General features: G+C 43.0%; 1 protein-coding gene across 8 annotated transcripts in view; it reads left to right on the top strand.

Annotated features, from left to right (window-relative positions):
* Positions 1-24,065, top strand: part of DOCK3 (dedicator of cytokinesis 3) — a 292,905-nt gene that overhangs the window by 146,275 nt on the left and 122,565 nt on the right. For all 8 annotated transcript variants that reach the window (XM_063426612.1, XM_063426611.1, XM_063426609.1 and 5 more), the window contains one exon: positions 2,013-2,068. In XM_063426612.1, coding sequence (XP_063282682.1) covers positions 2,013-2,068 — 56 coding nt within the window. The remainder of the gene's footprint in view (positions 1-2,012; positions 2,069-24,065) is intronic.

Raw genomic sequence — 24,065 nt, 5'->3', positions numbered from 1 at the left:
CTAGAGAGGTAGGGAAATGAGAAAGCATGCAGTACAGTTCAGGTATAACACCTTCATCCTCACCAAGAAAACCAAAAATAAAATAAAACAAACAAAAAAGTAACAAAACAATAAACATAGTTCATCCACAGGAACCTTACTGATGTCACTGAAGCAGAAGACTAGTCTTCTGAAGAAAGTTGTGGCGACAATCCGAATCACAGGTTTTTCCGAGTCCTTTCTTTAAGGGTTTAAAAAAAAAAAGTAAAATATACATAATCCCAAAGCATGTATTAATGATATATCATTTGTTTTGGAATTTCAGTGAAGATTGCAAATGTGCTAAAGTTCAATAAATTAGCCATTTGGCAGCTATTGAGTGCCCCTGTAAATGGATATTTTTCAGTGGAGGCCTGTACCCTGGTAATGTATATTGCATATTGAAGAATGAATACTCTGGCCTTGTGTGAGATGTGTTCTACAGCAGGACTCGGTGAGAATCACAGGGAACCATCCCTGAGAGGAAGGGGCCAATCTCAGTGTGAATGAGATTAGGATAAGATTAAAGTGTGTAATTAGGACATGAAAACATTTAGGAAGGAATCCTGGAAAAGAATAAAGCAAAACAGGGCAGGAAGAGAGGGATAGGAGAAAGAGAGGTTGAGATATATAATTAGGGTGGATGAGATAGCCGGGTAGTTAAAGATTTAGCGTGTCTGAAACAAAGAGAGGGGCTAGGGAAAGTAGCCAAAAGGAAATTATAGAGAGGGGGGAGTGTGAGAAACAGGGGGAAGAAAAAAAATCCAAAGAAAGCGTCACAAGGAGGAATGAGGGTGAATGGAGGAGGGAGCCTTCTGGTATCCTGTACAATGGTAACATTATTAGCAGCTCATTCCTGCTTCCCTCATCACATCTCCATAGAAACGCTGAAAGGATGCTGTTGACCTCTACACAGAGGGGCAGGTGACCCTCACGTAGGGACCAGTGAATCTGCGGCCTAGCTGGGTGCTTAGCCATGGCACTGCTCTGACCCCCCCAAAGAGTCTGAGTGTCCCAAAGCAGAGGGTACCATTAACCCCGCGTGGCAGGGTCAGGCTCAGCTTGTGACCACTGCTGGGGAATTGTAAACGTCTGGCACAGGAGCAATGAAAGGATACAACCCTTGTGGACTTCGTGCCAGCAGAGTATTTACAAGTATTTTAGGCACAATTTTGTACACATGGGTTCAATGTTTTCTTTACTGACCCCTGGCTGGCAGCTTATAGTTGTTCTCCAATATCTACATACCCCATGCTTTTCTGCACATAGGTATAATGTAAGGCAGCAAGAATATTTCTCTGCTTAAAATATAAAATCTCACAATTCATGACCCAGAGCACCCTACTGCATATCTCACTATCCCAGACCAGAGCATCTCACTGTATATCCTATTATCCATGACCAAAGCATCTCATTGTATATCCCACTATCCCAGACCAGAGCATCTCACTGTATATCCTATTATCCATGACCAAAGCATCTCATTGTATATCCCACTATCCCAGACCAGAGCATTTCACTGTATATCCTATTATCCATGACCATTGCATCTCATTGTATATCCCACTATCCCAGACCAGAACATCTCACTGTATATACTATTATGAATAACCAAAGCATCTCATTGTATATCCCACTATCCCAGACCAGAGCATCTCACTGTATATCCTATTATCCATGACCAAAGCATCTCATTGTATATCCCACTATCCCTGACCAGAGCATCTCACTGTATATCCCATTATCCATGACCAGAGCACCTTACTCTTTATCCCATTATCCCTGATGACTGCATATCAAACCCCAGAATGAGTATCTTTGTGTGTAACTATTTATACCAGACTGGGGGCTATCTGTCACTTCATATCCTTCTATCTTTGACCAAGAGCAAAGTATACCCAAACATTCTGTTACTTGATAGTAATTATTGATAGTGTCACTGACTGTTTATGAAATAAATGTTTCTCTAACACATATTAATGTTTTTCTTTCAGGGAATCTTTCCAGCAAATATCATCCATTTGAAAAAAGCTACAGTTAGCAACCGAGGGTGAGTACATCAAAAAACCAAAACAAAAAAACTCAGGGGTGGGCATGACATATACAGAGGCAATATCCATGATAGAACAAAAAGATACACAGACAGAGGCTGTTAGTGTGACATATTGCTGTTAGTATCCGTGTTAAGTTCTTATTATCTTATTGAGGCCTATTTACTCATTTTACTCCAGCCTAGTTATTTTTGACTAACATTTGCAATTCCCTTTTCGGTTCTTGAAAGAAAAAACGAATATAAATAGCATGGCGCAAATGGGAGAAGGATCTTAGTACATGCAGCAACCAACAAAAACAAATCCTGGTAAAACGATTTGAACATAAAATAACTTACAGTAGTGATGGTGCGCAACAACAAAAATCGTATTCACTATGGACTTCTTATAGAGAGTGGAAGCAACCCTGTGTACATAAAATGAGGTGTATACAAAGTAGAAATATTCCCACATTTACCTTACTGGCCAGGGATGGCCAGAAGCTAGACCTCCACCAGCTGTAAATGTTTGTTTAACGTCATGGGTATTGTACAGCAGCTCAGGGGGTCTACCTTTTGTACATTCCTGTTATAGATCGTGAGTCTGACATAACCTCAACCTTCTTCACCTGCTTGGATTATAGGCTTTATTTTGTCATTTATTTTTGTATCTCTGTATCTAATAACAAATGTTGTAATGTTTGTAGTGGTAGAATGTTTTGGCCCACTAAAAAACAAATTCTACAGCTAGCAATGAGATAAACAATTGCCTATGCAAATAATTACAGCTGAATTCAGTCTAAGTACATTCACTTATACTAATGTCTATACAATGAAACATACAATGTAATAAACATTCCAAAGCGCATGAACTAATATCCTCTCTGAAAACACCGGACTACAGGGAGATCTTCATATACATGGTGTAAATGAATAAATGGAAAAAGGGAAGAAATTATAAACCACTAGCCCCCCAAAGAAAAGAACATGGCACAGGTTTAAAAATATAGCGGAGTATGTAAAGCCAAGGAACACCCCCATCAACCTAAAAGGAATGGACTTTACTAGTACAATGCCCATGGGGTAGAAAGTCAAAATGTCTCTGCACAAAAACTAGAGTAAATAAATTGAGAAATCTCCAGGCCAAAATATATAAGGTAATGGTAGACTAGGGTTGTATAGACGACTCAGAAAGACTGAATAACATGGAAAATATCAGTAAATAAAAAGGAGTAACACAACTGCTATCACTGTGAAGAGTCAAAGTTCAATCTGTATGTAAAGGGTCTAATGCCTCTTTAGTAAGTAGTACATGCTAGCACCATCAAAAACACAGAAATCACCTCACTTCCTATCCAAACAAAGCAGAACCCAGCCCCTTAGTCCCAAATAAGAATAGAAGAATAGCTAAAGCCTCAGCTCACAGGGATCACCCTTATAAGCCTACAATACCCAAACTGGCAACTACATCAGCTAAATATATAGGAACAACAGAAGGGGATTACTAATGCAAATGTCACCTTCTTTGCCACAGGTGTCACCTACATGTCTAAGACTCAGATCCTGACCAAGGCCCTTCATTTCCCAAGGTCTTTTTGTTAATTATATCCCATTCCATATTCCATTAATATTTGTTATACTACAAGCAGCACACCTCTCTGGCTAACAGAGGATTTTGGAAATTTTAACTAGGCCGTTCTGCAATTACTGGCATTCTATAGTTGGATACTCAAGATCAAACGGATTAAAAAATAGGTACTAATAAGAAAATAAAGATGGTCCATGGTTGATGGTGAATTATATGCGGCATCTGAGATGCAAAAAGAGGGAAATATTGGAGGTCATGAGCAACATGTAGATAGCAAGCATCCTAATTGCAATATTGTGTTTACAATATTTGTAATCCCAAAACTGATATTGCAGAATGAGTAGGTGTGAGTAGGTTCAACTATTTTGACCTTAAATTTGAAATTCACTTTGAATTCTCACTTTAGTGAATAAACCTGATATACCACTATATACTTTAGTAATCTCTTTATTATAAGGTATGATCAAAGCTACTGTACATCTGCAAATTTTATTTTTATTGCATGAAAAATATAAATATGGAAGAACTAATTTAATTAGTTCTTCTAACTATTCAGGTTAGGACACCCCACCCCAGGCTAGTGCGCAAGCGTGGTAAAACACTGCACTGCGCCAACCAAATTCTCTCTCTGTGAGATTACTTTAATTAAATAACCAATTCAGCAGAAGCACCCTCTAGTGGCTGTCAGGAAGACAGCCTCTAGAGGTGTATTACCCAGCAAACATAACATTGCCTTATATACAAAACAGCAATATTTGAGATTGCAGGGTTAAACCGAAAGGGCCACTCATGAGATGAAGTGGTCTGGGTGCCTTTTAGTGCTCCTTTAGTGATTTTTTTTTTATATCTATATTGTCTACTAGCGTGATAGGGTTAAACAAGATAATGCATTGCCTTAGAGTTAGCTTGGCTCCGTTAGATACTATGATATGAAGATTCCCATGATGCAGTTCAAAATTAATGCAAATGAGCTAAGCATAGAACATGCTTAAATACTATGACCTATTATAGTATGGTGCTGCAAACACAAGGGAGCGGGCATGTTGTAAGAGCAGGATATTTGGTTACATAGTGATAGAAAAGCCATTAACACTGGCACCAACTGTATAATGACTCTTCGACAGCTGAAAGCGTTTATTGTAGCTGGAGGCTCAGGGTTTGCCTAGCGCGGCTGCAGAATGTAACGTGCTGTAACACCTTGTGTTCCTGGTTCCTGTGGATGCTTATATAGAGTGATCATTTGAGATATTAAATTGTAAATGCTATACAAATTGTTGGTTGTGTGTGTTTTTTTTTGTTCTTTTTTTATATGTACCTGTCCTTGAGAGATCCTAAAATTTTATTTGAACTTTTTCTCCTTTTTAAAAAATAAAAGCCAACGTTCTAATGCTACCAGTGTGAAAACACCAATGTATTGGCAGAAAGTGGTACAGTTAAAGCCAAAATGGTAAAATTACTGATTTGTAAAAGTGGTACAGTTTGCCTTAATATTGCTGTCCTCTTATCAAATTTCACAATTCTTCATTTACTGAATACCGCCTCACACATTTTACAATATTCTATACAAATTTACTACAGTGTACCTGCCTTTGGTCCTCTCTAATGTCTATATGTCGTGTAACATAGAGTTTACAACTATTGGATAATAATAATAATAATAATAATAAGTACTTCTGAATCTCACCATTCACCGATATCCTTGATCTCCTGGTCCTCCTAAATTGTTTCCGAAACTTGGAAGCAGTAAGAATATAGTTCTTGGTTAGAAAAATGTTCACCAGCAAAGAGCATCTTCTGTCTTTGCCTACATTCTGCAGCAGCTCAGTGCTGTGGCTATGTGGGGTTTTACACTAAGACAGCACGAGTGCTCTCTGCTAGTAATCCATATCTTTTGCAAGAGAAATACTATAAACATTTTCTGAAACTGTGCTTTATGAGAATTTTGCTCTTAAACGGGCTGCATGTTTGGCTGCACTGTTTCGTCTCTTCAATATATTGCAGTACCTTCTCACACCATTTTTTTGGGGGGTGGTGCTGTTGGGTACACCTGCATTCAAGTTGGTGTAGTCAGATTTTCTTGCTGTCTGTTGCCCTGGGTTACCTTACTAATTTCATTTACCGTTCTCTCTCTTCCTTGACTGTCATACCAAGGTATTTTGAGCCACACATTCTCTTTCTGGCTCACTTAATCCTTTTCTAGTGCTTTTCCTCTCCCCCCCCCCCCCCCCCCCTGATGTATCTATAGCCAAAGGCAATACTGGGGGTGGATTGGGGCTTCAAGGGCTGAAAACTTGGATGTGGCCCTGCAGCAATGGATCCCTACATGCAGTGGAGGTGTGTGGAGGACAATTATAATAAATAAAATATACGTATTATAATTTATATTATTCAAAAGTCATAAACAGCACAATGTTCATGGAGACATAGACAGGAAGAGACATAGAATAAAGAGTCGCAATATGTTCTTGTATGCTGAAACTTCCTGTTATTCTCCAACTTGACATATCTGGCCTACCTTATCATTAATGCGAAGGACCTGCATTCAAAGCGGTGACGGGCTAACACAACACACACTATACCATGTGGGAATATCCTATATTCCAGAATTCTCTTGGTTGGTGTGACATTTGTCTAGCCTCGAGTCCTTTCCTCACTCTAACGTTTCACTCCTACCAGAGTCCACTTCTTTCAGTGTTATACTTACCCATGCCACCTTTTACAGAATTGCGTTGGTTATATCCAATTATCATGTATTGTTTATCCTTGTAATCATATCTTACACTACCAGCATGTAGATACTTTTTTTTTTATAGCTCATTCATACTCAAGTCGACAATTTTTTTCCCACTTTATTAATTTTAACCTAGACTGGCTCTTCAAGTTTATTTCTTTCTTTTTATTCTATTTTATTTGGTTCGATATGAGAGGATGCAGTAAGACAGAGCAAGAAAAATAATGAAAGCAGTTGTTATGAATAGAAAAGGTCTGCGTGAACATCTCTAGAGCATCTCGTGTCACAGAATCAATGTCAACACAATAAGATAGAAATCATTTTTCCTGAAAAATTAAGTAGTTACAATATGCATTTAAAAAAAAAAAAAAAAAAAAGAAGAAGATTTGGAAGTTGGAGGAATCCAATCTGGGATTATAACATCCATTGAACATTTGAAGAAATGTGCAATACGAAGCATGTCAAATCCTGTTATTAAATGAAGAAAATAGGGTGGGCAGTTAAAGTAATCCTGAGCGACTGAAAGACTTTGTTCATAACCAATGTTGTAACTATGAAAAAAAAAAAAGAACTTATAAACAAAGTAAAAGTGCTTTAAAAAAATTAGATGCTAAAGTTAAGGAAAGGTAATAAAAATAAAATAAATAAAAAAATAGAAATCAAGGAGAAGGGGAGGGTAAAAAAAAAAAGATACATAGGAGTAGTCCACGGATGAATATAACTGGGAGGGGAAAAGACACTCTGCACATCCTTTTTTAGTTTCCCATTTAATATATGAAGCTACAAACATTGATTGGCGCGTCACTGGTCATATATTAACTGCTGGAATATTTAAAGGGGCCTGCTATGCAACATAACCACTTTATCTTAGTGCAATGGTTGTGGTGCATCGACCCTATCCCCCTGCCTCCCTTTTTTGTCCGAAACTACGCTTCTTGTGTATGTCAGAGTGACTGCAAGCAGAGGAACTTCCTCAATGAAGACCTTCGATTCTTGAAGGTTTTCTCATCTTGCACTACATGATGACTCTGAGTGCCACTATGCTTTTCATAAAGGAAGGAAGCATTGCATTCAGTGCTTGTCAGTCATTGGACTGGACTACTGGATTGAGAATCATTGGACTGGCAGAGTGCGGCAATGCTGAGACACATTGGGTTGGACTGAGACCATCACACAGAGTAGAGTGGCTGTTAAGAGGAGACTGTCCTTGTGCTGGATTACAGTTGAGTTTAAATTTGTATTTCTTTTTACTGTATTGTTTTGTGGGATTTTTTTGCATTTTTGTTATGAATTAAAAAGAGGAAAGGAACACATTTAAGTATAACTTTAAAAAAATATATATATTTATTTGTAAAGTTAGTGTTTTCCTATCAGAGAAGACACTTCAGTAAAGAGATGATGTGCAATTTTTGATCTAGAAAGCCTACATAATAAGCATGAATGTACTGGAAAGGTAGGCAAGACGTTTCCAAGAAAATAGAACTATCTCCTCCTGTGGGTCTACAAGCAATTAACTTACTTAATGTATAATCATACATTATCAAACATCAAAGAACACATTTTAGAAGCCACGGGAGTAAAAAAAAGTGAAGTCAACACTATCCCATCTGGAAGGAGATTATTTGTGTGCTGCTAAAATTGACACAGTCTTTATAATTTCCTATGATGGTGACAGTACATGAAAGAGTCCATGCATCCTGGGTGGCAATAAACTCTTGGCTCTTGTGATAGGACAACTCCCATGATGCTTTGCCATCCTCAATCTTAAAGATTGGTGCAGGAGTTGGGTTTATCATAGTGTCTGCAGAACCTTTTAGAAGAAGGGATCTCGAACTGGCCTCCATAGGTGTTGGTGACTTATAACATCCAGCAATTTTTGAATGCATTGGAAAAAAATAGAATCCTCACACAGAGGCACACATACACGCTAAGGCACTTAATACACTAGTATAGATACATACAGTAATGCATACATAGACAAGACACAAACTAACACACATACACGCACTTACACACCAACACACACTTGCACCCGTCCATAGACACACACTTTGGCACAAATACACAAAACAGTCACACGCAATTGCACACATTCATAGACAAACTCACACATTATTGACGAGTCTCTGAGCATCTGCTAATTTTGGAAATATCTCCTATAATCCAAAGAGACAATATCAAATGCAAATCAGAAACGTTTTTTTTTTTCTCTCGCACTGGTTTATGAATTTTGATTTGACCATAGACAAATCTAGAAATGCATTGGATGTTCAGCATTTAGTTATACCTATTTGTGCAGCTGGAAGAATGTTAATTCATTTCTAGATTTTAAGATTTCTAGAGTAGGTTACGATGCCCAATATGTAGTGTTACTTGAAATGCCAACAACGCAAGGCTACAGAAAAGCGTTGCTTTACTGGTCTTGAATACTATCCATAGGAGTAAAAAATATATATCATGATTTAGGACTGTCCTGCCAAATCTAGCAGGGGGTTATGGGAAATGTAGTTCCGTAACCTGTAGCAGTGCTGCTCATAGTTATCATGCAACAACATGCTTGCTTAGACAGGAAGCAAATGCGTCAAAAGTATGTTTCCCATCTATCCCAGAAACATGTATTGTAGGTCTCTAAAGGTGCCACATTTAATTAGTGTTGCATCACCATTCAAAAGAGGATCTTGTCTTTTTAAATGTTTTGTAATATTGACAGTGCTTAAATCTTTTATTCCTTCCATATTGCATTATTTTTTTCCTTTAGGTTTTCTTTTTATTTTTGCTGTCTCTGAGTATGCATAATTTATCAGATTTTTAATGGTACATTTCTTTGTAGTAAACAAAACTGCAGACTGAACTGATTAGAGGGCAAAAAGTTGATTTTTTGATTTTTCTTAAAAATGGCCAAGTTTGAAATAATTCTGACAAACAAACAGGATCTGAATAATAAAGAGCACGCTCTGATGAGCAGGAGAGGTCCGGGTCATTCTAATATAAAAGCAAGCAGCTCTCTGCACTCCAAAGATAGACAGCCATAATGTAAGTGTGGGCATGAAATAAAAATAAGCTCATTTGAATGCAACAGTGAACAGTTGATTATTAGACGTTTCAACCAGTCAGACAGCATAGGGTTGGGAATTAATTAGTTTGGATGCAAAGGTAAAAGTGCAAGCTACAGAGATCAAACTTACAGTGAACTCTTAAAGTATGTCTGATATGATATACACACCATTTCACCTATACATTGTGCTAACAGATTTGCAGGAAAAATATATATATTTTTAAAAGTTATTTATTATTAGTAATAAAGGAACGATCCAAGCACCATAACCACTATACTGAGCTGCATAATATATATTCATTAGCCAGCACAATATAGACGTAAATGTAGGAGCAATAGAAACCAGGACTGTCAGTTTGGGCCAGATATAGTGGTCCCACACTGGCTAATCATCAATTTGGGCAGGAAGGTAGACAAAATGTGACCTCTGGACTAAGAGTTATCCGTTAGCACTCAGGAGAGGTAAAAACACCTTGTGGGAAACCTTTAGGAACCATGGCTGGAAGGACTGCCTTTCCCTCTATGCATTAATTACTAATTGATTATTACACTTATGTGAATGGAAATGGGGCTTGCTCTGTTAGATAACTGATAGATAGTAGATAGATAAATATATAGACAGACATTTACATGAACAAAAGGTTAGATACATTTCCTCCTTTCTGTGGTATGGATCACTGATCCAGAGGTGGATAGGAGAAGATTTTATATCCATCTAAAAGGAAATTACATAATCTCCAGCCCAGTATCTTCTCCTCATCCTCCTGCTGAGCTTTAGTTATTCCACCTCCACCTTTGCAGTTATTCCAGTTTGTGGATACATTATATTTCTCCTGACATTATTATTTTTTTTTTTTTTGTGTGTTTAAATTAAAAACCAAGTTGCAAAATGTAAGTAAAAACTTATCAAAATCTCAAGGCAAGCTATTTTTCCACTCTCTCAATCTTGATGAAGTGGTTTTGGTGTATATATGCTCCGTTCTCAGGTATTATAAAGCATTGCAGTTTCCCAGCCTCTAGAGGCATTTCCTCATCAAACCCACTTTACATCATTGAAGTGGCTATGGAGGCAGGGAGTTTTCTTTTTATCTTCCTGAAGCATTTTTGTCAATGGGCGCAGCCAGTGATAGGCTAAGTATATTGGCTAACATTCTCAGCCTATCAACCAAGGAAAAATCTGACAAAAATTGAAGATGGCTCAAGAAGTAGAAGCAAAGGGACCGAGAGGACGGTGCCATCAAGAGAACTTTGGGGTTAAAATGATCAAAAAGGGCTTTATTCCATAATGTAGGGCTTCACCTAGGACCTCCAAACCCCAATAACAGATTCACTAATATGAAGTTGTCATATGGTTCAGAGTGGTCCTTTAATGTAATACTCATAGCACCATAACAACTGCATGTGAGTGTCGTTGTTATAGTGCCAGGAAGTCTCTGGGGCTGATTTACCTTCAGTGGCTAAGCTGTTATCGAGTGGTTTAACCCCAAATTATTTTATGTGGCACCAGTCAGCTTTGCCCCAGATTTTGTGGATGGGGAACTACTAATCAGAGCTGACCAATGCCAGATAGAAGACTTTGGGTGTGGCGAAACTAACCTCGCCACTGGGTTATGGAGAAGCCTGGTTGCCAGCCTCCTGCCTCATGACTATGGCCCCTCTCATCAGCCCATGCTAGACTTAACCCCATGGCGATTTTGTTCTGTTTTGGGGATCTGAGCGCTGTTTGGATATATTGAGCGCTCAGATCCAAGCTATCTGGGGATAGGTTGAATGTGGGGGTTCTGTTCAGTGTAATGGGAATTATGTATTTTTGTGTATTTTTACTGTTGTTGGCAATAGAGCTATTTTCTGTATGCTGGAGATAATTGGCTTATCACACCCAAGGATGTCACAAAGGGACTTCCAACTAACTTTTGACCCAATGGACCAATTTGTATGATTTTGACGTATGTTTGTATTTGGAGTATGCTGATTCTGAAACTTTGTAATACGTTTTATGTGAATGTGATGTATACTTTTACATTCATGAATATTGTGTAAAACTGTGTATTTTCCTGCCTGTGATAATTACGTTAGCCCATTGTGTACAGTATTTTAATTTTTTTGTAAATCTGTTTTTATTGAAGATTTTGACAGTAGAAACACATTACAGTAGGGTATATCAGGTGGGACACGCAGGTCACCGACATAACAAGATCATGAGCATTACGTTTGTGTGACATGCGTTCTCGTGGTGTTCCCATGGGAGGCTTGTGTATCTCTCTGATTGTTTGAGCCTGAGGCCTCTGCATGTAGATTCCCGTGTGACCTCTGTCCACTTCCGCAGGTGTTATGCAGTTTATCCCTTTTCACAGGGCTTAGTTCATGCAGTTGCCTATGTTTTGGGCCTAAGGTTTCTCCCATGTATATTTGGAGCTGCGTCAACCCCGGTAGGGTGTGGTCCTGTTCTGTCTTGTCGGTTGTGTCTTTCCGTTGGGTCTAATTGGGGTATGGTTGTCGTCTTCATTTTAGGTAAGGTGATGTGTATTGGTGTTGAGTGGTGAGTGGTGTTGAGTGTGATCAGTAGTGTTGTGGCTGCATTTATGGCATTGACCTTTCCGTGTTCAGTGTGTTATGGGTTACAGCCATATGTATTGTGTGGCTTGTGGTGTGCCGTTGAGCCTATTGAGTGGCAGATATCCGAGTTTGTGTATCCTTTTTCTCTTGTGAGCGTTGTGATGGTTGAGTGTTGGCAGAGTGTCGTCTGTCTCTGTTCCTGATTAGTGGTTGTGTTGGGGGGGGGGGGAGGAGGAAGGGGAAAGGAAAGGATAGGTAGGAGGGGGGTTGTTAGTGGGAGTTCCGTGCTATAGGGGGTCCGGGCCCGTCCGCGCATCTACCCCGGTTCCGCGGGCATCCTCGCCCTGTGAGTGTTGGCCAATATATATAAACCACAGCTGCCACATTTCCACGTGTTTCGTTTCTCTGCCTGTTAGGTAGGCATGAAGTGCGCTCTGTATATCTTCACCTCGTCGAATCCATTCCTTTTTCGTTAGGATGTTGGTTGTCTTCCAGTAGGCCGGTATTGACGCCTTAGCCGCATTCAAGAGGTGTCGAAGTATTGATTTTTTATAACTCGAGATCGTTTGTTGTGAGATGTTTAGGAGGGCGAGTTCCGCAGACCAGTCAGGAATATCCCCCAGTACCCGGGTCATCTCAGTTTTTACCATGTCCCAATATGGGAGTATGACTCGGCATTCCCACCATATATGTAGTAGTGTGCCTCTGTCCTCCTGGCATCTCCAACACGTTGGTGGCACTGCCGGGAAAATCCGATGAATTACGGTAGGTGTTCTATACCAGAGGGATAGCAGCTTGTAATTTACTTCTTGGTAGTAGGAACTCATGGAACTTTTGTGTTGCCATATCAGGGCTTTATCCCACTGTGGTACAGTGAACGTCTTGCCCAGAGATTCTTCCCATTGTCTCCGGAATGTGGTGTTGTTTGTTTGGGTATCCGTTATTAGTTGTTGGTATAGCATTGAAACTGCGTGGTCCAGTCTGGTTCCTTGTTCGCAGAGGCCCTCGAACCATGTTAATTCCCTGTGTAGGCGCTCCTTATGTGCGAGCGTGGTGTAGTATTGTTTCAGTTGCATATATCGTAAGGTAGTCATGATGGTCCTTGGTCTACCTTCCAGTAGCGATTCTAAGTCTCGCATCCCGCCCGCTCGTAGAGCTCTGCTTATGGGGATATATTCCCCCTCTCCCAAGAAGCTCCAGGCTCTGGCTGGTAAGCTATTTTACTGTTGTGCGTAATCGGGAGCATTGGGCTAGGTGTGGGTGAGATGTATGACTTTTCCCTCCGCGATTTCCATCCACGTAGTGTTTGTGCGACTGGTCCCCTGTTCTCCTCCCGGTTCCGGGGTTGCAGGGCTCCCCCCCAGACCATCGATTCCATGGTCCCTTCCGCGGCTTCTCTGTCTAGCGTCACCCAGTGTTTGTGTGGGGGGTTCATGTGCCAATCCAGGATGCGCTGTAGTACCGTGGCCTGATGATATTTGCGGAAGTCCAGGTAATGCTAGTCCTCCCATGAATCTAGGCAGGCACAGTATGTCGTGTCTTAGTCTAGATCGTTCGCCTCGCGACGTGAAGCGTATGACTGCCGTTTTCAGGGAGGAAAATAAGTTTGCTGGAGGTGTGAGGGGTATGGTCTGCAGGAGGTATAAAACCCTAGGGAGCACGTTCATTTTAAGCACGGCTATACGTCCGTGCTATGTTACATGGGGGAAGGCCCACCTGGTGAGGTCTGCTGTTATCGTGTGCAGCAGGGGCAGGAAGTTATGTTCGTACAGCTTTCCGGGGTCTGTGGTTACCCAGATTCCCAGGTATTTCATTTTGCCATGGCACCACTTAAAGTTGAATTCCGGATTCAGCTCCAAGTATTCTGATGTGGGTAGTGTGAGATTCAGCACCTCGCATTTGGATAGGTTGAGCTTGAAGCCTGATATTTTGCTGTAGCGCTCAAACTCCGCTAGGAGGTTCGGAATAGTTATTCTAGGGTTTTTGATAAAAAAAGAGCAAGTCATCGGCATATGCTGCAACTTTATGGGTTGATCCCCGTCCGTCATGTCCCTGTATGTTTGGATTCAGGCAAATCGCTTGCAGGAGGGGTTCCAGTGACAGGGCGAATAATAGCGGGGAGAGGGGGCATCCCTGCCGCGTTCCATTACTGATCGCAAAGTCTGCTGTCTGGGCACCGTTAACCCTCACTGAGGCCCGCGGGGTGCTATAAATGGCAGATATCCAGGTGAGGAGCGTCTGTCCCATGCCCATCTCTTTTAGCGTGGCGATCATGTACTGCCAGTTGACTCGGTCGAACGCCTTTTCCGCATCAGTCGATAGCAGCAGAAGGCGCTCTCCCATCTCCCGTGCCCGGTGTTGAATGGAGAAGAGTCGTAAGGTGCTATCCCGTGCCTCGCGACCGGGGATGAAGCCCATCTGGTCCGTGTGGATTAGGTTCGGGAGGTATGGTTGTATCCTTGTTGCGAGCACCTTCGTGAGTAATTTAGTATCAACGTTTAGGAGGGATATTGGGCGGTAGCTTCCGCAGCCCATCGGGTCCTTTCCCGGTTTGAGTAAGACGGTTATCGTCGCGGATAGGGATTCTGGTCCAAGTTTCCCCCCCTCTGCCACAGCGTTAAGAGCTTTCACCAGCCATGGTAGGAGTCTCCCTGCAAATTTCTTGTAATATCCGGTGGAGAAGCCATCAGGCCCGGGTGCCTTGCCGGTTTTGGCACCTTTCAAGGCTGCAGCTAGTTCCTCCGTGCAAATCGGTGTGTCCAGGATCGCAGCGGAATCTGGGTCTATCACCTCCGTCACGTTGGAGTACAGATAGTCGGAAACCTGTCGTGCTCCATGGTCTCCTCCTTCAGGTTGTGGGAGGTTATAGAGGTTTTGGTAGAAGTCCTTGAACTCCCCCGCTATCTCCTGTGGTAAGGGAGAGATCACTCCCGATGCAAGACGTAATTTTCATATTTGCGTACGGGGCATGTTGCCCTTCAGAAGTCGGGCCAGGTATCTACCCCCTTTGTTGGCATGGGCATAGAAAAAGCCCTTGGAGATTTGTAGGTTGCGGAGATGCTTTTTAACTATGAGGTCCTTCAGTGACCTCCTGGCTTCCATGAGCTCACCATAAACTTTGTGTAGTTGGGTTTGTTTATGTTGTAATTCCAGGGTCGAAATGGACTTATAGAGGGCTGTCATTTCCCGAGTGGCTTCTTTTTTCTTTTTGGAGGTGATGCGGATAAGCGATCCCCGTATTACGCTCTTATGTGCTTCCCATAGGGTGATGGGCGACATCCCCTCGCTGTCATTCTCCCTGAAATAATTGTCTGTGTCTTGTCCGATTTGCTCACGTGTGACCGGGTCTATTAGTAGTGCTTCGTTTAGTCTCCATGTCCACGTGGAGGGTCGGAACAGGGGTGACTCGAATTCCACGCTAACCGGGCTATGGTCTGACCATGTTGTCGGTTCTATGGTCGCTTTCAGCAGGCGAGAGAGACCCTCTTGTTTAATGAAGAGATAGTCAATTCTTGCGTAGCGGTCATGAAGAGCAGAATAGTGCGTGAAGTCTGTGTCGGATGGGTGTAGGGCTCTCCAGCAATCGACCAGGTCCAGGTTGTTCAGCGAGTTCCTTATGGCTCGGATGCATCACTAAGGTATACAGCTATGTCCCGAGGATGAGTCAAGCGGTGGGTCAAGGGGGGCATTAAAGTCCACCCCCGATATTAACACGCCCTCCGCAAACTCCCGCAGTCTGGCCAGTGCTCCTCTAAGGAATGCGGCTTGGCGTCTGTTGGTGACGTATAGGGTAGCAAATGTATATATTTTGTCAGCTATGAATCCCTTCAGGACGTCCCTGTCCATCCAGGGTTCGTGCCAGTTCCCTAAATTCCAGATCCGCTGCTATCATTATGGCTACTCTGGACTTACGAGCGGTGGGATAATTGCAGAAGTAGTTGTTCGGATACGATTTGTTGCGTAACTGGGGGGCAGAGTCTTCCCTGAAGTGTGTTTCTTGAAGCATTGCTACTGCGATATGTTTTTTCTTTAGTTCCCTCAGCAGGTGTGATCTGCGTTCCGGGATGTTCAGGCTCCTGCAGTTGACTGTGAGGACAGTCAGTGGCTTGCTGCGATATGTCATGTTTCTTCGCGGTTGTTGGCTCTCGCTCTCCAGGAATATGGAGTCTAGTTCCCGGGGGCCCCCGGGGCAGATGCCCCCAGAACCCTGGATCCCGGCACGGACTTGAGGGGGAGTAGGAAGGAGGGTGTTGGGGAGAGGTGTATGTGTAGTGTGGTGTAAGTAATATGGGTGTGCGAGGGTGAGAGGTGAGACTGTGGTCTCGTAGGGGACTATATAAGTCCCTCGTCTGGCCCTCTACTCTAGAGGGTGCTCGTGCAGCGGTTGGGCACGGTAGGAAGTCGCTCTGGTGACCAGCACCAGTAACGACCGTATCCACGGTCCCACCGCAAAAGAGTTTGCACGGGTGTAGGTTGGGTGACGCAGCTCAGGCCCTGTCCTAAGATAAGGCAACAATCAAGGTGTGGTTCGGTCGCTACACCAAACCCTTCTCTGTGCATACAATGTATCATATTATATTATTATGTTCTCTGTTTACATACAGCTCCCATAGTACCAATCTGTATAAAACATTATAAAGGAATAATAACATGGTTTTAACCAACAGTCCCGTATGCCCCCCGCCCCTTCCCTATACACCCGCAGAACAGCACATGGCATTGAACTTCCGGACCCTCTCCTCCCGTCCTGGCTTACCCCGTCGTCTGAGTGGTGTGTTTTATTGTGTCCTGTGTGTGTAGAGGTCTGTGCCTGTCATGAGTTCCCTTGCCTTCTCCTGGGCCCTTCCCTTTGTCACAGTGGTCCTCTGTCTCATACCCAGACCTCCGTCCTCTGGTACCCCCGTCCGTAAGGGTTCCTGTGTCATTGATGAACCTCCGTTTCGGGGTGGGCTATCGCATTTCAGGGTGGGGCTATTCGTCTATGCGTAGCTATGTGTTCGGCCCATACGGGGGGTAGGTGTCTTGGTTATCTGTCTATGGTCAGGGTGGTGTCTAAGGTGACTGTGGGTCCGCGTATCGGCCCCTCCTGTCTAGTTCCTCTCTGTTGGTCTCTTGTACTTATGCCTAAGGGCGATCCTATGTGAGGTTCCGCTACCTCACGATCAGTTTCGTTTTTTTGTGGTCTGCCTGGTCAGGGTATGGTCCCGTCGTTTGGGGGTAGTGCTTGGGTTGGGTTGGGACCTATAGCTGTCAGTGTCTGCTGTCTTCTGGTCCCCATGTATATAGTGGTCCTTTCCGTCTTCCCCTTTACCCCCTTTTCCTTGTGCCCCTCCCTCTAGATCATTGTTATATCTTAAGTTGAGCTAGTACCCAGATATTAGCACTGTCATAGGATTGCTAACTGGTAGTAACCTATCGCATGAGGCTGGTCAGGAGACAAAATCGGAGAGAATAAGGTGATAGGGGTCGTCCATCAACAGCAGCGTGTGGTGTTCGTGTAAGGGCTTTCGATGCGCCCCCTCTAGCTGCCCCTTTGATATTGCTCATGTACCCCTTGACGTCCAATAGTCCCTTTCCTTGCATCGTGGGGTAATATGTTATTGAGGTAAGCATAATAGAGTCCCATTCTCCCAAGTTCCCCCCCCCCCACAAGGCTCGTACCCCCCATTTTTGCCACATGGAGCTGCTGTTCCTCTGCATGGTCTGCAGAATTGGAGTAGGGGCTGACTGCGAAGAGAGGGTTTCTGTGTTCCCAGTTATGTCCCGATCCCCCTCCCAAATATGGCGGTTTAACCTCTCCCCCCCCCCCCCCCCCCCCCCCCCGGGCCTCCTGGGGCTTTACGAGGTCGGGCCCGGTGATGTCTCATGTCCTTTAGGGTGCACTGAGTGCTATGTGTGCACACGTCAGGCGCGCTAGTTGTGTGGGAGCCTTGGGTAGTCAGTGGGGTGAGTAGAGGGTAGCGTTAGTCAATGTCCCCAGGTGTATGTACGGCGTGGTGGCGCCGATAGCGATTATAGGTACTCACTCATTCCTCCGGGGCCGTTGGGTTCCTGTGCCCTTGGGAGGTACGTCCCGGTGGAGAGCGAGTTTCTTGCCTCCTAGGTGGTCTCTGGGGTCTTGGTGGTGGGCCCACCGGCCCCAGGATCCAGTTGACGACTGACGTGGGTGGTAGGCCCAGCTCTTCCATGAAGTGGGGTACCTCTTCCGGCCATCTCAGTGGCACCCATCTGTTTTGGTGGCGGGCGAGTAGGGTGAACGGGAATCCCCACTTGTAGGTGATATTATGCTCTCGTAGGGCAGTTGTTACCGGTCTAAGCGCTCTGCGTGCCTCTAGTGTGATGGGTGATAGATCATTATAGAAGGAGACCTGTGCTCCCCTGTATGGCCAGGTGGGCCTCTCGCGGGCTTTTTTCATTATTGCTTCTTTAACTCGGAAGGAATGTAGGCAGCATACCAGGTCTCTCGGGACATCTTCCACCGATCTGGGTCTCAATGCCCTGTGTGCCCTCTCAAACTCAAAGAGTTGGGGGGTCGCCGCCTGCACATGGTGTGGAAGAGTTCTGTCAGGACTTCCTCCGCGTTTTCTTCCCCTTCTGATTCAGGTACTCCTCGTATCCTTATTTTGCAGCGCCGCCCTCTGTTATCCAAGTCTTTGGCGTGCCTGCGCATTGCCAATAAGATTTTGCCCTGTCGTGCTACTGCTGTGTCTGTTGTAGTGAGTTTGCCAGCATGTGTCTCAGTGGCTTGTTCCAGCGCTTGTATGCGGCCTGTATGAGCTGCAACTTCTGCTTTGATACCTGCCAGCTCCGAGTGCATCATCTCTTGTAGGGTAGTGGTGAGGTTATGCAGGTCCGTTTTGGTGACCATGGAGGCTGCCAGGCTCTTCAGTTCTTCGCTCCAGGGTAGTGACGTCTGAGCTCTCTGGGGAGGTAGGCGCCATCTTGAGGCTCCCTGTGCCGCTGCTCCCGCTGGGTTGGGGCTGTAAAAACCCGTCAAGGGGGCCTTGTTGGGTGCCCCTCGGGGTCTGGGGGACTTCCGGGCGTTTGTTGCGACCCATGTGTGTGAGTCTGCGGAGATCGGGTGCGGCGGAGCGGAGCTCTCCTATTATGCGGCCATCTTGTTCAGCGTCCGAGCCACGCCCCCTGTGTTCAGTAATTAAATCCCAGGCAGAGGGGAGGATTCTGCTGGAATGAATGGGAGTGTTTTACTGTGTATTACGTGTTTATTGGTTGTTTTACAAAACCCTGTGGGTGGTACTAATGTTTAAGAATGTGTAAATAAGAACAATAAAGCCACAGCTCTGTCTGTTCCTGCTTGACCCTCAAAACGGAGCCTTGTCTCGTTCTTGGGGGATCTATTGTATGTTGTTCCAGTTCGACTGCTAGGAGTGTAAACCTATTCGTATGTTTTTTCCTATTCGGCTGTTTACGGCATTCATATGCTTTCCTATTCGGCGGATTGGTGTAGCTGCCTGTGTATCTGGAAGGGGAATATCTACTAAACAGCTTTTAAGCCCTTTTATGCCCGGGGTGCCGTTACATGAGGGTTCAACCATTTTTTAATGGTCTAACCCCGGAAGATAAGCCAGTGCCAGTTACATCATCGCACCATAATAACTTCATTCAAATGAAGTAGTTATGGTTCCTAGAGTGTTCCTTGTGTTTTTGATGGTAAGGTTATGATGATAAATAAGCATATGTCTATAAATTCAAGAGACTGTTTTTTTTTCACTTGAACTTTAGTCATTTTAAATATTGACTAATATTTATAGTTAGAAAAAAATCACATGGAGTCTTGTGAAATAAGGCACTATCAATTCCATTAAACCTTCAACCATTGAATAATTAAAGATAGGCTAAATGTTCAAAATACCTTTTGCTGCTATTATATTATGAAAAGTTATTTTTAAAATACACTTAACATTACTTTAGATGAAAATTGCGAAAATTCCGGCATGTACTTTTTAAAGAATGCTATTTTCCACATGTGCTTCAATCTAAAAACCAGAAAAGGATTCAGGTCAATTACATCATTTATTGTTCTTATAGTAAGTAATTCATACTGAACATCTCTCACTATTGGAGCTCAGAGACCTTCTCTCCTTATACGGAGGGGGCATACCGGTAACTCCAGTATATCGTCCCCAAGTCAGTCAAGGGAGATATCTACAATAATTATTTTTAAGAAAACACATGTACCCTTTTAAGAATTCTCACTGCAAATAGAACATATTTTGCTGGTATGAACGTAGTTATTGTTTAGGATAAAGCTTTACGTAGAAAAGTGATAACCACTGTCACCTGAGCTTGTTTGGGTGTTTTTTTTATTTATTCTTTTTTTGTTGTTGTGCTTGATATTAACAAAGATTACCCAGTATACTCTGGGAAAATTGCAATGAGAAGCCAAGGCAGAGTAAGGAAGCGTATACACATATGTATCAACACATTTTTAAGGTAAGAGAAAAGGAAGAACAATAAGAGAAACCTAGTGCATAGCCATAGTGAGTTAGGCGGGGCCTGACCATCATGGAGGTGAGATGCATCTCTAGTGAGCTCCTCTATTACCTAGCTTAAACACACGTCTGACAAGCTTAATCAGCCTGATTAGAAATTCTGCAACACTGTGGCCCTCCAACCTACCTGATAGGAGTAGGAGTGGATAAAGAGCCGCAGGGCGCTTTCGTACCTGCAAGTGGTGGATGCGGCCTAGTGCTCGCCGGGCGGGATAGGCGGCCGATCTCCCAGACCGGAGGGGCCCAGGGGACGCTATTTGCCAGCAACAGCCCCGTTCTCCCCCCCTGGACCGGTGGGGGTGATCCCGGTCCACCCCTGGGAGGTAACCCAGCACAGGAAGACTCGCAGGGTGAAGCCAGCCAAGCTGACAGACACCACTACGACCAACGCAAAATGGCGGAACCCGCGTGTTTACCTTTACCTAACTCCAGCACATTATGGATGGACGTGGAATCCAGGCTGGATAGCCTCTTTGAAAAATTCTGGCAGCGGTTGGAAAGCAGACAACTCCACCGTGCACCATCCCAGCCAAAGGACCTCCCACAAGACCTGCAGGCTCCAGATCACCACCGTGAATCACTCTTACCAGTGAAGAAAGCCCAAGTACGGCGGAGGCGCAAGCAACACAAGCAGCGGAGCTCACCAAAACTAAAAGGGGCACATATGCTGAAGACCACTCAGACCAAGCCCAAGCACAGAGACAAGCCTGAAAAGCAGCGGAGAACCCTGTTCCTGATGTATGTCCTGATCAGCCGACATTCATACCGCACCAAACGCCTGAAGCACTCCTTTGGGGAACTGGACAGTGCTCTGCCAAGTAAAGGCATAGGGTGACTGACTGGGGATCACAGCATGGTTGTAGTGGGTAAACAGTTATTTACCTAATTTTGAGGCATATTCTCCTACTGATGCCAAAGTTTAGTTATGCCTGTTATTTCTTGCTCACATGTCTCATTTACTCTTTTTACTATGGGACCTCCTGGGGTAACTAACTTGCTAAGCTCTGTAATGCCTGTTTCTCCCCAAAAAGAAAAGAGCAGTCCTTCCTGACTTTTCATTTAATGCTAACACCTGCTATTGCTGACCAAACTAATGTGAAATGTCTTTAAACTTATGTTTGCTATACAATGCTCAACTGTTCTTGTTTATCTTCTGGGAAAAAAAAAAGAGGCAAATTTTGCTAGGAGTTATCTCCTATCTTTGTTTACCAAGCTTGTATGAAACTTACTATGACTCTGTAATGCCTGTCATGTATCCTTTCAATGCCTCAATAAAACAAAGAATTAAAAAAAAGACATAGGATGAACAAGTTGTCTGCACTAGGATAGGACTGTACTGAGGGAACATTAATAAAACAGAGGACATTGGCATGAAAGTTATGTCACCCCAAGTGACTCCACTGGTAAATGGCAATGTCCTTAAACGATGGGACATATAGTATGGTATCTTTGAGGGGTGGGAGGGGGTAAGGGACATGTAACATCAGTAAATTAAGCTGAGGGGCAACAACACAACACCCTAATCCCACCATAATTACTCCCTGCTGGGTGCAAAGGGATAGTGAGCTAAACACTAGCTTGTTTCCCGCCAAGGGCAGGATGAAGTCCCACGTAATGCGGTTAGTTGACAGGCTTAGTTTTTCATCTTAATGATTGTATATCCCAACAGAAATCTGAAGACCATTTTTTTCCTTTGTTTTCTTAACGTTGGCTGTCCTAAAGAATTATACTGATCTGAGAAAAAAATATTCAAAATTAAGAATTAAAAACAAAATAAAATAATTACAACTTCTGACTAGGTATCACAATTCTGTAATTAATCATTGTCCTCAATTAATTTAGTCTTAGAAAATTGTTGTTTAACATTAGGTCTAAAAGACTAGTAGGTCTGTTTGAGAATAATAGCTCTGCCAGTTACATACCACCTGAGTGTCACTCTTTAATGGGGACAGTCCCTATTTTGTGCCAAAATCACTCTGCCCATCATTACATACATTATTTCCCTATTGTCTTGCAACTCTGTGATTATAGTGTGTGCGTGCGTAACAGAGCTTTGCAGCAATAAAACCCATCCTTCTTCAAACTAGAAAACAGTTTAAAAATCTTGGTTTTGTTCTAAATACAATTTTCGGTTACATAAGTGTACTTGTCGATCAATAGAAAGTCACCTAAAATATCTCAGAATACCTCCTCTCCTGGTCACACATCAGGCACACCCCCTAAAACGAGATGTACCTCTTTGCCTATTTGGAATGTTGAGAGGCATGTACCAATGATAACACTGGCAGTGATCCATTACTATAATACCCATATTGTCATGCAGCCTTTGGAGACCAAGAGTAATATAGAACTACCCTAAGTGGTAAGGCAGTGAATGATTCTTTATCAGCTTTTCTCATACCTTTAAAGAAGTCAATTAGCTAATATGGCTTAAAAAGCAACATAAGCTAAAAAGGTGGGATAGCACATATAGTAGTAACACATGTTTCTTTAAATTTTGGGTCTCTTGTGAATCCGCGTATATATTGCTTTTTCATGTAGTAACATATGTGGCTATAAATATGGGCATGTGTGTTCGAGATGACAGTGGGTCTGTTTGTTTGTTTTTTCACCCACTGCCACCTCGATCTGTCTTTTTGTTTGGTTCCTCTTCCGATATGCGCTCCACTGTGGAATGCTGTAGTGGAGGTTACGATGTGCATTCCACTGTGGAACGCGGAAGTTGATAAAACGGCCATACGACATATGACACTCTTCCGGATTTGTCCAATGAGGGACGATTTACGTCAGACCCCGGAAGTATCCGATACTGCGGGAATTTTTGAAATTTGATTGATGAGAAACACCTACATCTAAGGATATATAAAGGAACGTGTTTGGACAGTACTCACATCCCTGAAGAAGTCATTGACGAAACGCGTTGGATTGAGTATTGAAAAGGACTTTTATTTACTATTTTGTTTTACTATTGTATTTGTATTTTTTATTTATATATATTTTTTCAGCACTTTATATGGTGCGATCAGCCAGCGTTCCACCTTCAGCATAGATCCATCTTGTCATCTTGGTCCACTTGTTAGTGGAGATATGCTTGCTGATTGCGACCTGAATGTAAGTGCAATCAGTGCAATAAATTTACAATATTTTAAACAGTACTATTCTATGTATATTTCTCTTTCTATCCATTTGAGGATCTCATATTTGAAGAGAATTTTCGTTCCTACAAACAGACACCCTTAAAGGGAGATAAGCGCAGACCATCAATACCTTTTGTAAGTTCTCTATCTCCTGGATATTATTCTACTTTTCATACATACTTCACCATATATTATTTATTACCCTTTAGATCTGCTCAAGATCACATCCTGTTATAAAGGTTGTATCCTCTTTTCTGTACGTTACTACTATATGTGCTATCCCACCTTTTTGTAACGAGTATATACCCCTACACGCAGGATCCAGCCAAACAGAAGACAGCACAGAGGAAAGATACGTCTACCGGACCTTAGAGTGGCCGGACTCGACGTAATAGGAGAAGTACAGAGTCAGGAACGATCCGAGGTCAAGGGCACAAA

This window comes from Pelobates fuscus, chromosome 7 (genome assembly GCF_036172605.1).
Source record: "Pelobates fuscus isolate aPelFus1 chromosome 7, aPelFus1.pri, whole genome shotgun sequence".
Lineage (NCBI taxonomy): Eukaryota > Metazoa > Chordata > Amphibia > Anura > Pelobatidae > Pelobates > Pelobates fuscus.
This window is presented reverse-complemented; position numbering and strand designations above follow the sequence as displayed.